Below are 14,597 nucleotides of genomic sequence, written 5' to 3'. Positions count from 1 at the left end.
ATAATGAAAAAAATGAAACAAACAAAAACAACTCACTTCTGGATCTTGCATAACAATCATTGCAATTTAATAGGCCATTGCGGATCCTGACGTCCGTTCCAGTAGTTGCACCACCAAGTTGTCCCTTACAGATGCCACACTAAAAATAAGCAAAGGATGATTAATGAAATCTAGTCAGTAAAATCTGCTAATATATTACTATACACAATGCAAAGCGATCTTCCTGACAGGACGCCTTTAAATTTTTATGTAAACTTTCAATAACCTGTTACCATCACTGGTCATAAGTAGATTAACATGTATTATAGATGCCTTTTGTGGACTGTAAGACTCAAAAGCAGGAGCAATGTTGCTTGAATGATAACTGTATCCAAAATACAGTAGCATGCAAAAGTTTGAGCACCCCTGGTCAAGTTTACTGATATTCTGAAAAATTAAGCAAATTGAAGATGAAATTATCTGTAAAAGCCATAAAGTTAAGGATAACACATATCCTCTTCTTTTTAGACAAAAAAATATATATATATTTTTTACATTTTTAAATTCACAACTAAAAATAAAAAGTTGGGCGATGCAAAATATTGGGCACCCTGCATGGTTAGTACCCTGCAGCACCCCATTTGGCAAGTATCAAAGCTTGTAAATGTTTTTTGTAGCCAGCCAAGAGTCTTTCAATTCTTGTTTGAGGGATTTTCATGCTTTCTTCCTTGGAAAAGGCTTCTTGTTCTGTGAGATTCCTCGGTGCTCTTGCATGCACTGCTCTTTTGCGGTCTAGCCACAGATTTTCAATGATGTTCAGATCAGGGGACTGTGAGGGCCATTGTAAAACCGTCAGCTTGTACCTTTTGACATAGGCTAATGTGGATTTTGAATTGTGTTTAGGATCCTTATCCATTTGTAGAAGTCATCCTCTTTTCAACTTCAGCTTTTTTTTACAGATGGTGTTATGTTTGCTTGAAGAATTTGTTAAACTTTAATTGAATCCATTCTTCCCTCTACCCGTGAAATGTTCCCAGTGCCATTGAATAGAACACAACCCAAAGCATGATTAATCCACCCCCCATGCTTAATGGTTGGCGAGATGTTCTTGTCATGACATTCTGTCTCCTTTTTTTCCCCAAACATTTGGTTTGATCATTGTGGCCAAGGAGTTCTATATTAACCTCATCAGTTAACACGACTTGTTTCCAAAATACATCAGTCTTGTTTAGATGTTATTTTGCATACTTCTGATGCTAAATTTTATGGTTAGGACGCAGGAGAGGTTTTTTTCAGATGACTCTTCCATGAAGGCCATTTTTCTGTAGGTGTCTCTGAACAGTAGAACAATGTACCACAACTCCAGAGTCGGCTAAATCTTCCTGAAGGACTTTTGCAGTGAACTGAAGGTTCTGATTTGCCACTCTAGCAATCCTACGAGCAGCTCTCACAGAAATTTTGCTTGGTTGTCCAGACCTTATCCTGACCTCCACTGTTTCTGTAAGTGCCATTTCTGAATTACTTTTCGAACTGAGGAAAGGGCAACTTGAAAACGCTTTGCTATTTTCTTCTAGCTTTCTTCTGCTTTGTGGGCCTTCACCATTTTGATTTTCAGAGTGCTAGGCAGCTGCTTTGAAAAACCCACGGCTGTTTTATTTGCACAAGGTTAGAGGAAGCTGGGTTTTTATAAAGCTGTGAAATTTGCATCACCTGCCCTTTCCTAACTATGATAATGAACAAGCCACAAACCTAACAGGCTAATTAAGGTCTGAAATGGTAGTCAAAGTTATCTGAGCACACAAATCTCCAAGGGTGTTCAAACTTTTGCATTGGCCAATTTTCATTTTTGTAGTTTTTAAAATGTTAAAGATGAAATTTTTTTTTGTTCTTACCTAAAATATAAAGGAAATGTGTCATCTTTAACTTTATGCCTTTTAAAGATCATTTCATTTTTAACTTGATTAACTGTTCCCAATAACAGTAATTTTGACCAGTGGTGCTCAAACTTCTGCATAGCACTGTATGTATTTTCCAGTGAAAAAGACTTTGCGGTATCTAGAGCATCACTTTTTAGCTCCTGACCAGCACCTACGCTTTACAGATCAAGCATCATCCAGATGCATTACCATTGCGGTCGCAGAGGGTGCGACATTGCAGAAGGGGGGCCAGACAATGCCAATGTCCATTTCATCTAGATGTAAGTCCGAGGACACACATTCAGCTGAACTGGATGGCAGCACAGAGACCTACCAGCTCCCTGCACGCAATACACAACTAGCAGAGCAGTGAAGGCATGCGTCCCCCATAAGGCATTGCAGGACCTTAGGTATCCATGGTAACAACCACAAGCAACTAACTAGCTAATTAACTGACTATATGTGTTGTCGTAACCATGGATACCCAAGGCCCTGCAATGCCCTAAACATGAGGCAAGTAACATAATGAATCAGAAAAACTATATTACATTTCTAACTGGAGGTATTTGCGATTAATAATAATAATATTATTATTATAATACCTATTATATTTAGGGATAGGATCTTAGAGATGGGAATACCCCTTTAAGTCCTGATTCATTGAGACCAGTGATTTTTATGGCTCCATGCATCTGGCCACAAATTATAATCTGGTCAGTGCACGGAGAAAGATTCCTAGAGTAAAAAATGCCACAGTGCCATCATGCCCCTGTCTCGCCCCAGCTTGGCCCATTTTGGCAGGACTGGTAAAAAATGGTGTGGAAATGCCAAAAGTCACCAACCTCAAAACATTTTTTTAATTTTTCAAACTGATTTATGCCAGTACATAAGTGCTTTAGTGAATGTGAGCCTGCCTGAAACTCGTTGCATTGGTGATGGAAGCTGTGAATTTTAGATTTATCACTAAAGATGTGGGTGTTTTTATTTTAGAAAAGATCTTTGATGCTGGAATTATATAATTTTTCTATTTGACTTTGGAACTTGCGACACTACAAGCTTCCAAGTATCCGGTCCACAGGTGAGCTGCCTATACCCCATGTATTTAACTAGGACATCTTATATGGCATGGACCATGCTTTATTTGCGATTATACCAACCTTGAAGCACTGGATGTGAAAATACAGGCTGAGTGTTTCAATGATCATGGCTGCCCCCTTGCCAAGGGGATGTCCACACGACGAGCACAATTTCTTCCCACTCACAGACCTGAATAACAAGTGATTTAGACAAGGACCAATATATTCCCACATCTCAAGACACACAAGACATTTTCTTGTATAACATTGGCCTTTAGTACCTGTTGAGAGACTGGCTCTGTGACGTTGGAGATGGCGTGGAGCAGCCAAAATCCCGGGGGCCCTCCTGGGGGTTAGATCTGTTCAACAAGACTAAATATTATTAAGAAGAAGTCTATTCATGGTAGTTATAACTGGCAGTAGCGGCTGATATTTTACTTCTCTATTTTTTTAATGGTTCATGGCTCAGCACTAGAACGTACCCTTTTGAATCCATGTAGGGCATCCTTTGAGGAACATTATTATTATTCACACAGTTATTACCATTCTCCGATAAATGCGAGTCTGCTGTCAATCCTGCCAAAGGTAAAACAGGTGAATATGTGAATTTAATTACTATAATGCAACGAGCTGTGAAAAGAAATCACAAAAAAACAAGCATGTGTATAAGGAATACAGGAAACAGTGAGTATTCAATCATAACTGTCAGATTACAGATTATAAGCGTCATACATTCATAATTAGTTCTTAGCACTTTATCTAAATAAAATATTTGCTATATTTTTGCAAAAAAAGTTGTGCATATTGTAGTATTGATTTTGTGGTCCTATGTGTGACCCATGACTACCTCTTCCCTTGGTTCTCTTGGTTTGTGCTCATATATTCTGGGTGTAGTCATAATATAATGTTACATTTGGTCGTACATCTTGCCCTCCTCCGCTTTATTCATATTCATAATTAGTTGCGGTCACAGGTGGAGGTTCCCACGGTCCATCACCTGTGACCGCAAATCACCTTAGTGATGTCACCGCTAATCACGCTGCTCGCTCAGTCTCTGCCTGAACCTCACAGCAGGCAGTCTTGTTCTACGGCTGATCAGTGTGAATGTAATGTGCAGATGTAGCAGAGCTGTAATAGTCATGGGACCTCGTGTGGATTACGTTGAACCTGTAGGGGTGTTTTTGGGGTTAGTACATGGGTGAAAGAGGGTATTTTTTTGTCTTATTTCAAGTAAAGGATTTTTTCGGTGTTTGGGTTCATTTCTTTTCACTTACGGATTAGTAATTGGGGGGTCTCAGACACCTCCCATTACTAATCTAGGGCTTAGTGGCAGCCCTGAGCTGTCATGAAACCCTTATGACAGTGGCATGCAAACGTTTGAGCACCCCTGGTCAAGTTTACTGATATTCTGAACAATTAAGCAAGTTGAAGATGAAATTATCTGTAAAAGCCATTAAATTAAGGATAACACATATCCTCTGCATTTTAGACAAAAAAAAAAATATATTTTTTACATTTTTAAAAATTCACAACAAAAAATAAAATTGGCCAATGCAAAATATTGGGTACCCTGCATGGTTAGTACCCTGCAGCACCCCATTTGGCAAGTATCAAAGCTTGTAAATGTTTTTTGTACCCAGCCAAGAGTCTTCCAATTCTTGTTTGAGGGATTTTCATGCTTTCTTCCTTGGAAAAGTCTTATTGTTCTGTAAGATTCCTGGGTCCTCTTGCATGCACTGCTCTTTTGCGGTCTAGCCACAGATTTTCAATGATGTTCAGATCATGGGACTGTGAGGGCCATTGTAAAACCTTCAGCTTGTACCTTTTGACATAGGCTAATGTGGATTTTGAATTGTGTTTAGGATCCTTATCCATTTGTAGAAGTCATCCTCTTTTCAACTTCAGCTTTTTTACAGATGGTGTTATGTTTGCTTGAAGAATTTGTTAAACTTTAATTGAATCCATTCTTCCCTCTACCCGTGAAATGTTCCCAGTGCCATTGGATAGAACACAACCTAAAGCATGATTAATCCACCCCCATGCTTAATGGTTGGCGAGATGTTCTTGTCATGACATTCTGTCTCCTTTTTTCCCCCAAACATTTGGTTTGATCATTGTGGCCAAGGAGTTCTATTTTAACCTCATCAGTTAACACGACTTGTTTCCAAAATACATCAGTCTTGTTTAGATGTTATTTTGCATATTTCCTAACTATGATAATGAACAAGCCACAAACCTAACAGGCTAATTAAGGTCTGAAATGATAGTCAAAGTTATCTGTGCACACAAATCTCCAAGGGTGTTCAAACTTTTGCATTGGCCCATTTTCATTTTTGTAGTTTTTAAAATGTTAAAGATGAAAATATTTTTTTTTGTTATTACCTAAAATATAAAGGAAATGTGTCATCTTTAACTTTATGCCTTTTAGAAATCATTTCATTTTCAACTTGATTAACTGTTCACAATAACAGTAATTTTGACCAGTGGTGCTCAAACTTCTGCATAGCACGGTATCCCAACTGACAACGCTCCAGGGCAATCAGAAAGAGCAGGGTAAAGTTCTGGGACTGTCGCATCTAATGGGTGAGGCAATCTTAGGTGGCTGCAGGCTGCTATTTTTAGTCTGGGGGGCCCAATAATCATGGGTCTCTTCAGCCTGAGAATACCAGCCCACAGCTATCGGGCTTTATTATGGCTGGGTATCAAAATTGGGAGGGGGGGGGGGGGGACGGCACACTGTTTTCTTAAATTTAGTTAAATAATTAAAAATAATAATAAAAAAAAAAAAAAAAACTGCATGTAGTTCCTCAGATTTTGATACACTGCCAAGATAAGCACACGGCTGGGGGCTGCAGCCTGTAGCTGTATGCTTTATCTGTGCTGGGTATCCTAATATGGGGGGACGCTACGCCATATATTTTATTTATTTTTATGCCATGATAGACGAATATAGTGTTTGTGATTGGAAGAAGTCAGCTGACACTATGCCACTCAGGGTGAGGGCGCATCTGACCACAACCAATCACAGATGCCGGTGGGTGGGGAAAGGAGTGCATATGCAATGAAGGTAATGAGCGGCCCTGGAAGTGAATGAGCGGCCTGGAAGCAATGTACAGCTGTGACTGAGCCTCGGTAAGTACAGCCAGCTTGCTCCTTTCCTCCTATACCTTCTACCACTATTTTTAATAGCCGGATTCTGATTCCCATAAACTTATATGGGGACCAGCGTCCGGACTGATAACCGGGACCAATCCTGGGACGGAAACAGGTTTTTTTTTTTGTTTTTTTTTATTTTAACCCAGTTAGACTCGGCGGTCCCAGTTATCTGCGAGTCTGCTGATCACTATTCCTCACCCTATGTGATTACTGACATGTTCCCTTTGAATCCTACAAATTTTGTGCGCTTTGTTCCTAGAGAACAGTCATTATTTTGCTTTATAGCAACCTCATAATGCACTACTACTATAAAAAAATATTCAAGCAACAAACAAATGTTCATCTAGTACACAGCCACTGGTGAAAGGTGACGTTTTCTATTAGGACGCTATGGTAGGTTATGGCTTACCTAACTGAAGGTGAAGTTTGGAAGAAGCATTGTGCTGCTGCTCTGGGTTTTGGTCCATTTCTTTTAGGGATGATGATGATTTCTCCTCTTTTTCGGCACTGTTGATTATGACAGACAATAACAAGACTGATATAATTCATAATGTGCTGGGATGCAATAAAATCCACAGAGTGACTATATTATGAGGATACACTGCCTCTCCCAAACATTATACTGTACCATTACACCACTGGGTGTCCTTACAAACCCTCTATAACTACAAAACTGAGGAAAGAGGGCAAATAGGGTCTTACCAGATTAAAAATAATGGTGTATAGAAAATTACACTCATCTATCAAAGTTGTGAGTCAGAACCACTATGAAGGCTTGAAAAATAATGGCGGCTGCCGCAGCCTCACGTGGATTGATATTTGGTGCTGGAGAAGAGAGAGGAAAAGCGGGGTTAACACTGCGCTACCACCGAATGAATAAAATTGTTTAATATTAATAAATTCTTTTATTTCATAGGTCTACGCATTTCAGGGATCCAGTCCCCTTCTTCAGGACAAAGAAGAATCAACAATATTCTATTTTTTTGTCCTGAAGAAGACGACAACTGGATCCCTGAAAAGCGTTGACCTATGAAATAAAAGAGATTATTAATAATCAACTATTTTGTTCATTCAATGGTAGCGTGGCGTGGCGTTAACCCCGCTTCTCCTCTCCAGCATTGAATATAAACCCTCTAGGACGGCACACGCCGACACTACAGCCCATATGAAAGGGGTTTTCCACTACACTGATACTGATGACATATCCTTACAATAGGTCATCAAACTGATTGGTGGACGCCCAACACCCGATACCCCAATATATGAACCAAAATAAGTTATACCTCCTGTCTTACATAAATCAAGCTTTAACTTTGTACAATAAAATGTTATTTAACTTTCAGAAATATCCTCCTTTTCAATTCCGCACTATTTTCAAGATCTGTGCTTGCTGTCATTGAATAGTTTACACATAGATGAGCGAGATCTCTTTTATACATAAACCTTTCACGCGAACGTACGTGTTCCTTCTTGTGCGATCCTCGTCTGCTCTATGGACAGCCCCTCCTCGGCTCAATAACTGGCTTTGTAGTGCGTTTTCGGCTGAATGTGAATCTTCCACTTGATGATTTCTGTCCTGTATCCAGGGCTGTAAATAAAGAGAATACTGAAGTAGCAACAAGAGAACAGAATGTCAGCTCACCTCATTCACCCAGTTCTCGGCTCCTATAAATCGCACAGACACCTTGGCACGGTATTTGGAACAACAAAAGACTGAATATCCAGCGAAGCAGGAACCCGATCACATTGGAGGACGATTAGATAACATTTAAATAATATTCCTTCATTAAAAAAATGAATCTGGCAGTCAGCCCATCCACAAAAAAAGAAATAAAAACTGGGGTGGAGAAACTGATGCGTTTAAGCCAAGCTAAGCCTTATTTATGGTTTATAAGCCATGAATAAGACTTAACTTGGCTGAAACGCGTTGGTATCCCACCCCTAGTTTTTATTTCTTATTCTGGACAATCTGACTGCCAGATTCCTTTTTTAATGAAGGATTGATATTGAAGTTTGATCTCGTCCTCCATTGTGGTCGGGTTCCTGCTTTGCTGTATAATTTTGAAGTCATTCTTGATGTGTTACTGTCTAACATTTCCACAAATTGTACAAAAATGAAACCCTTGAGCTTTATACTGCAGTTAGACATGTTGCTTTTGTGTATAAGTATACCATAGGACTAGAACATACAGCAATGTTTGTTGGATGAAGTAGATCAGGTGATGTGTATTTGTGTAATGAGGAGGGTGCGTACTATGGAGATCAACCCCCTTTATCAAGCTGTGCAGAATTATTAGGCAGCTTGTTTACATTAGAGAAAATAGGCCAAAAGAAGAGATTTATCTGACTCTGAAAAATCAAAAATAGTTACAAGCCTCACATAGGGATGCAGCATTCTTGATACGGCTTAGATATTGGTGCGTCATCACATAACCATAAACGTTTTGTTCCAAATATTCAAGTGTCACAAAAAACGTTTTGAGAAAAACAGAAGCACATAACTTGGGCAACATGAAGCGAGCAGGAACCCAATTACCAACCAGTGCTGTCATATTTCAGATCTGCAGCCTCCCTGGAGGCCCAGAAGTACAAGGTGCTCAGAGACACGGCCGAGGTAAGGAAGGTAGAAACCAACCACCACTGAGTAAGACGCAGAAGGGGAAAGACTGGACGAAGAAATATCTGATGACATTACTCAAAAGTTTTATGGACTGATGAGACGAGAGTGACTCTGGGCGGACCAGATGGATGGACCGATGGCTATATCAGGAAGGAGCACAGACCTCCTCTTCCACTCAGTCTTCATCTTTCAAGAAAACCATGATTTTCCTGCAGAACAATGCTTTATTGCAGCATGGAAGCCTACACTGCTCGACTGCCAGTAAAGGCCGTAAAGATGAAATAATATTGACATGGCCGCTTCGTCACCTGACCTAGGCTCTACTGAGATCTTGTGGGTCCTTATTAATTGGGAGATTTACAATTGAGGGAAAACAGTCACCTCTCTGACCAGGGTCTGGGGGGTTGTGGTTGGTGCTGCCCAAAAAGTTGATCATTGACAGATTAAGAAACTGACACACTCCACGGATGGAAGGATTATAACGGTTATTGAAAACAAGGGACTTTTTTTTTTTTTTTTTTTTTTTTTTTAAAAGTTAGACATTTTGTACATTTTGAGTTGTCTGGCTACTACGCTCACTTTAACAGATGTTAAATAGTTGCATAATAATTCTGCACACAGATATTCTCCTAAGAAATTCAAAACCAACCTTTTAGATTGACCGAGAGCACTGTATTGTTCAATAATAAAATTAATCATTAAAAATACAAAAATGCCTAATTGTTCACAGAGTGTATAAATACAATTTACAATAGAGTATCTGGAATCCCCCCTTGCATCATTATAGTGGGTCAGAAAAAAACATTGCCACGCCCACCAACCAAGCCGGTCACACGCACTAACCAGGAAGGCACTGGGATTTAGCCACAATCCTAAGGTGACAGTTGTGTCATAGCTACTAAATAGAAAAGGCTTGGCAGGGCCAAGAGGAGAGTATTTGGCGCCAGAATCCTATTTCCAGGAAGGTCGTGCATCAGTAAAGAGGGCTTAAAGCCCCATCACCACAAAAGGGTCCTAGAGCAGTCAGATTCTGGAGAAGATCCCTGACCCGAGCTGAGAGGAAGATTGGTGACCCTAGCTGAGAGGAAGATCCATGACCTGAGCGGAGAGGAAGATCCATGACCTGAGCGGAGAGGAAGATCCATGACCTGAGCTGAGAGGAAGATCCATGACCTGAGCTGAGAGGAAGATCCATGACCTGAGCTGAGAGGAAGATCCATGACCTGAGCTGAGAGGAAGATCCATGACCTGAGCTGAGAGGAAGATCCATGACCTGAGCTGAGAGGAAGATCCATGACCTGAGCTGAGAGGAAGATCCATGACCTGAGCTGAGAGGAAGATCCATGACCTGAGCTGAGAGGAAGATCCATGACCTGAGCTGAGAGGAAGATCCATGACCTGAGCTGAGAGGAAGATCCATGACCTGAGCTGAGAGGAAGATCCATGACCTGAGCTGAGAGGAAGATCCATGACCTGAGCTGAGAGGAAGATCCATGACCTGAGCTGAGAGGAAGATCCATGACCTGAGCTGAGAGGAAGATCCATGACCTGAGCTGAGAGGAAGATCCATGACCTGAGCTGAGAGGAAGATCCATGACCTGAGCTGAGAGGAAGATCCATGACCTGAGCTGAGAGGAAGATCCATGACCTGAGCTGAGAGGAAGATCCATGACTTAAGTAGAAGATTGTAACCACGCCAGTTGCAGATTACCATTTCCACTGGCCGTTGCTTCCTGTACAAAGATGCAATATTGAGTGCGGACATAGGCTGCGCTTCAAAGCACAAAGGTGGCTAGACAGTGGAGGGTGTGTAGAAATCCCCCAATTTAGACTTGCGGCCTAGCGAGTAGCATCTCCAACCTCATCATGGTCCCTGTATAGTATAGTTTAGATAAGTAGACGACAGTATCGAATAGAGTAACACTGACATTTCTCTGCTAAGGGGATCTAGTGGATGATAACGCTGACTGAGTTAGTGGTAAGAATATTACTGTGTAATAATACTGTGTAATGAATTCTCTGATTATATTCTGCATATTCTGCATATATTCTGCAGGGCGGCACGGTGGCTCAGTGGTTAGCACTGCAGTCTTGCAGATCTGGGGTCTTGGGTTCAAATCCCACCAAGGACACTATCTGCAAGGAGTTTGTATGTTCTCCCCGTGTTTGCGTGGGTTTCCTCCGGATACTCCGGTTTCCTCCCACACTCCAAAGACATACAGATAGGGGACTCTAGATTGTGAGCCCCAATGGGGACAGTATTGCCAATGTATGTAAAGCGCTGTGGAATTAATAGCGCTATATAAATAAATAAAATTATTATTATTATATCTGTGTTGCTGATTTATCCTACGTGAAGTTCTCGGATTTACCACGGTTACTTGTCTCATTTCTTTATCTCTCATAATCCTTAATATGTGTAAAGTTAATAAAACAGTTGTTTGTTTAGTCACCAATGTCTCCTCATTCTATCCGCCACTGCATCCAATCACCTGCTTATATATGGAAATCATATAGGGGGTTTCTAGGCTGAGGACCCCACTACATGCCAGAATTGAGAGTCACTGCCTTGTAATACAGTAACTTTCCCCAGTGGAATAAACTATCTGCTGCAAGTACAGAAGAAAAGCTCCAGCTTTCAGCTATTGGATGTAATATGCACGGTATAGGCAAAAACCTGTCCATCAAAAGCTGGGTCAGGGTTAGCTGGTTCATGAATAGCAAAAAAAGAAAGACAGTTGCTCTCTGAAATGCTGAATCATGAAAACCATGAATGTAAGAATATAGACATTCATTACTGCTAAACGAAATCTAAGAAAAAAAAAAAAAGATATTTAGAGGACAAAAATGGCCATTTTTATATCTGCCCAGTCACCACGTAAAGGCATATTCATATTAGTGGGTACCTACTCTGAACTGAAGCCTCTCTCTGGGTTTAAAAACCTCCATGTCCATGTGTATGGGCAAGTAGGAACCTGCTATAGTGAATAAAATCACCTGTGGCAAGTGGGGGAGGGGTGCATGGTGAGAAGGCATGACCCCCATTAATCAAGACAAAAAGACTGACGGCACTCCCAAAACTTCAATGTGAACAGGTACATAACTGAACATGATATAACATTACAAAAGAAGATTTGTCTAGATTAATGGGGGTCATGCCTTCTGCACCCCTTCCCCCACTAGCCACAGGTGATTTTATTCTCTATAGCAGGTTCCTACTTGCCCATACACAGGAGGTTTTTAAGCCCAGAGAGGCGCTTCAGTTCAGAGTAGGTACTCAATAATATGAGATATGCTTTAACGTGGTTACTGGGCAGATATAAAATGGTCGCTTTTTTATGCTAAATATCTCAATTTTTTCTTAGATATCTTTAACAGTAATGCATATCTATATTCTTACATTCATGTTTTCATGCTTTAGCATTCCAGAGTGCAACGGTCTCTTTTTTTGTAATTTTATGTTCAGTTATGCACCTGTTCACATTGCAGTTTTGGGAGTGCCGTTAATCTTTTTGTCTTGCTTCATGAATAAGCTCATTATTGAAAGGACTTGCAAAGTGGAAGTATGAAATAAATGTAATTTTATCAAAACTATAGCAAGCAGCTCAGAAAGTGACCCAGCACTGTAAGCATAGTCTCTGCCCTTATTGCAGGCTGCATCAGATCAGACCGTAATATATTAATAATAATAATAATAATAATAATAATAATAATAATAATAATAATTATAATTGTGTCCATGACGCCATAGCTTGAAAAACAGAAATTATTTTCTGAAACTGAAAATTTGCTGAAAATTATTATTTGCTGACATGGGACTTAGCTACTGTCAACTGCAGCCACAACCAGGGTGCGGCACTGCTCCAGGTTACACAATGAAAGATAAAATCGGCATAGTTGCTGCAATTCAGACCCAACACATCGGATACTGTTAGACTTTCCTCATAAGCTCATACCTCCCCGTGCACGCCTGCTCCTGGTTCACTGTGGTTAGAGACGGAGCTCCCATTTGTTTCAGACAAACCATGATGGACACTGCTGACCGGTGACGTGGTCAATGGCAACACGGTGTCTTCTATAATTTTTCTTTCCTAAAGGCACATACATTGCTGGTTATTACAAGTTTCCAGATAATCTGACAACAAATGATGAAACTGATGTTTGCCACCAAGAAACGTGCTACTATAATTTTGCTTTAAGAGAACTCCACAGAAACTTAACGTTTATCCTATAAGAGAGACAGTGTTTCCCATTTTCGTAAAGGTTGTATAACCTAATATAACGACAGTACAGGAATTATGCCTTTTCCATTTTCGACACTATATAGTCTGGTAACCAAGGTGCAAGCACTTAATACTCTTTATCTACTGGAATTTTGCACAGGCCTCAATACAGCTATGATAGACTCCTCAAACTACCTGATCCGCCCTTCAGAACATTTTCCCTCTTTAGCAGCCATGATGTTTCACTACACACAACAGTGCCATAGGACATCAAGGTTTTCCAATTATATTTTTCTCAGGTTGGAATGTGCACATTGTAGATTTAGTCTGAAGGCAACACATATAGAAACAAGAAGTTAGAAAACATGAATGAAGCAAACCACCATGTGTGTTAAACCTCAGATTTCTCAATGCACTCTGATGAGAGCTTGACACCCACTTTTTTATGCTGTCAAGCAGCTGAAACTGGCCTTCATGACGATTGCCCCAGGAACCAAAGACCAAGAATTACCTCTGCTGCATAGGATAAGTTCTTCAGAGATACCAGCCTCAGAAACCACAAACTGATCCTTTGTGGGTTTGCTGCCTTCAGTCTGAATCTACAACGTGCATTCCAATACGAACAAGGAAAACCATTGGATGAACAGGAGTCCAAACTTTTTACAGGTACTGTGTATCTTTAAAGTAGCGTATCTATAGTATGTGCTCTACATATTTGAAATTTCAGTTGTTCCTCACTATCCTATGTTATTTTAGGGCTTGAATGTTGCAGCAAAAGTAGTGTCTCAATGGAAATTACTGGCTTACTAATTTACTGCTTATACAGCTTTAAGGGAAGGTGTCATGGTTTTTTATTTTTGTATTAAAAATAGTGATTGATTATGAAATCAAGTATTTTTAATACAAAATTAAAATCACTGCTTATTTAGTTTTTATTTAATTCTAATTTTACTGGAGGCACTGGGGGCTGCCATGCTGGATTTGCTGTGTGTAACGACAGTTACTCATTCCTTTATGGCAGCCCCTGTTCATAGAGAACAGTGGTCGGGATCCGACCCCATCTAGTAACGTTAGAGTAGGCGTCTGCTGTGACCTGGACGCGCCCCCTGGGCTGTCCAGATCACAGCAGAGGGAGGAGATCGGCGCAATCATTGTGGAGCTCACAGCGTATGCTGTTTGCTCCACTTTACCCGTCAACCGCCGGGATGTGTGAGTACGGGCCGCCTACCCTCCCCCCTGCCGTTACCGTCTCCAATGATACCCCCTCCCTCCGTTCTACCCAGTCCCCGCTACTGCTGCCGCCCCTCCCCCAGCCTTTACCGTCTCCAATGACACCCCCTCCCTCCGCTCTACCCAGCCCCCACTCTTCCCCCCCGCTGCTGCTATGTGTTTGTGTGCCTCTGCATGTGAGTACCGCCGCTGCTACGTCTCCAAACCCCCCCCCCGCTCAACACCCCCCCTTCCGCCTGCCACCTGTCGGCCTGTGTGTGTATTGGTGATACGGTCTACAGGCCTGTGTATCTAATCCTATCCTGTGTGATACTGTCTGCAGAGCTGTGTATTTAATCCTATCCTGTGTGATACTGTCTGCTGAGCTATGTATCTAATCCTATCCTGTGTGATACTG

At 40.9% G+C, this 14,597-nt stretch overlaps 1 protein-coding gene across 4 annotated transcripts in view; it reads right to left on the bottom strand.

Moving 5' to 3' along the window:
* Positions 1 to 14,597, bottom strand: part of LIMCH1 (LIM and calponin homology domains 1) — a 391,967-nt gene that overhangs the window by 26,670 nt on the left and 350,700 nt on the right. For all 4 annotated transcript variants that reach the window (XM_075346998.1, XM_075346997.1, XM_075346999.1 and 1 more), the window contains 7 exons: positions 12,704 to 12,838; positions 7,588 to 7,715; positions 6,537 to 6,634; positions 3,454 to 3,547; positions 3,253 to 3,330; positions 3,053 to 3,161; positions 37 to 139 (listed from right to left, as the gene is read on the bottom strand). In XM_075346998.1, coding sequence (XP_075203113.1) covers positions 37 to 139; positions 3,053 to 3,161; positions 3,253 to 3,330; positions 3,454 to 3,547; positions 6,537 to 6,634; positions 7,588 to 7,715; positions 12,704 to 12,838 — 745 coding nt within the window. The remainder of the gene's footprint in view (positions 1 to 36; positions 140 to 3,052; positions 3,162 to 3,252; positions 3,331 to 3,453; positions 3,548 to 6,536; positions 6,635 to 7,587; positions 7,716 to 12,703; positions 12,839 to 14,597) is intronic.

The sequence above is a fragment of the Anomaloglossus baeobatrachus genome, chromosome 1, assembly GCF_048569485.1.
Source record: "Anomaloglossus baeobatrachus isolate aAnoBae1 chromosome 1, aAnoBae1.hap1, whole genome shotgun sequence".
NCBI classification, from domain to species: domain Eukaryota; kingdom Metazoa; phylum Chordata; class Amphibia; order Anura; family Aromobatidae; genus Anomaloglossus; species Anomaloglossus baeobatrachus.
This window is presented reverse-complemented; position numbering and strand designations above follow the sequence as displayed.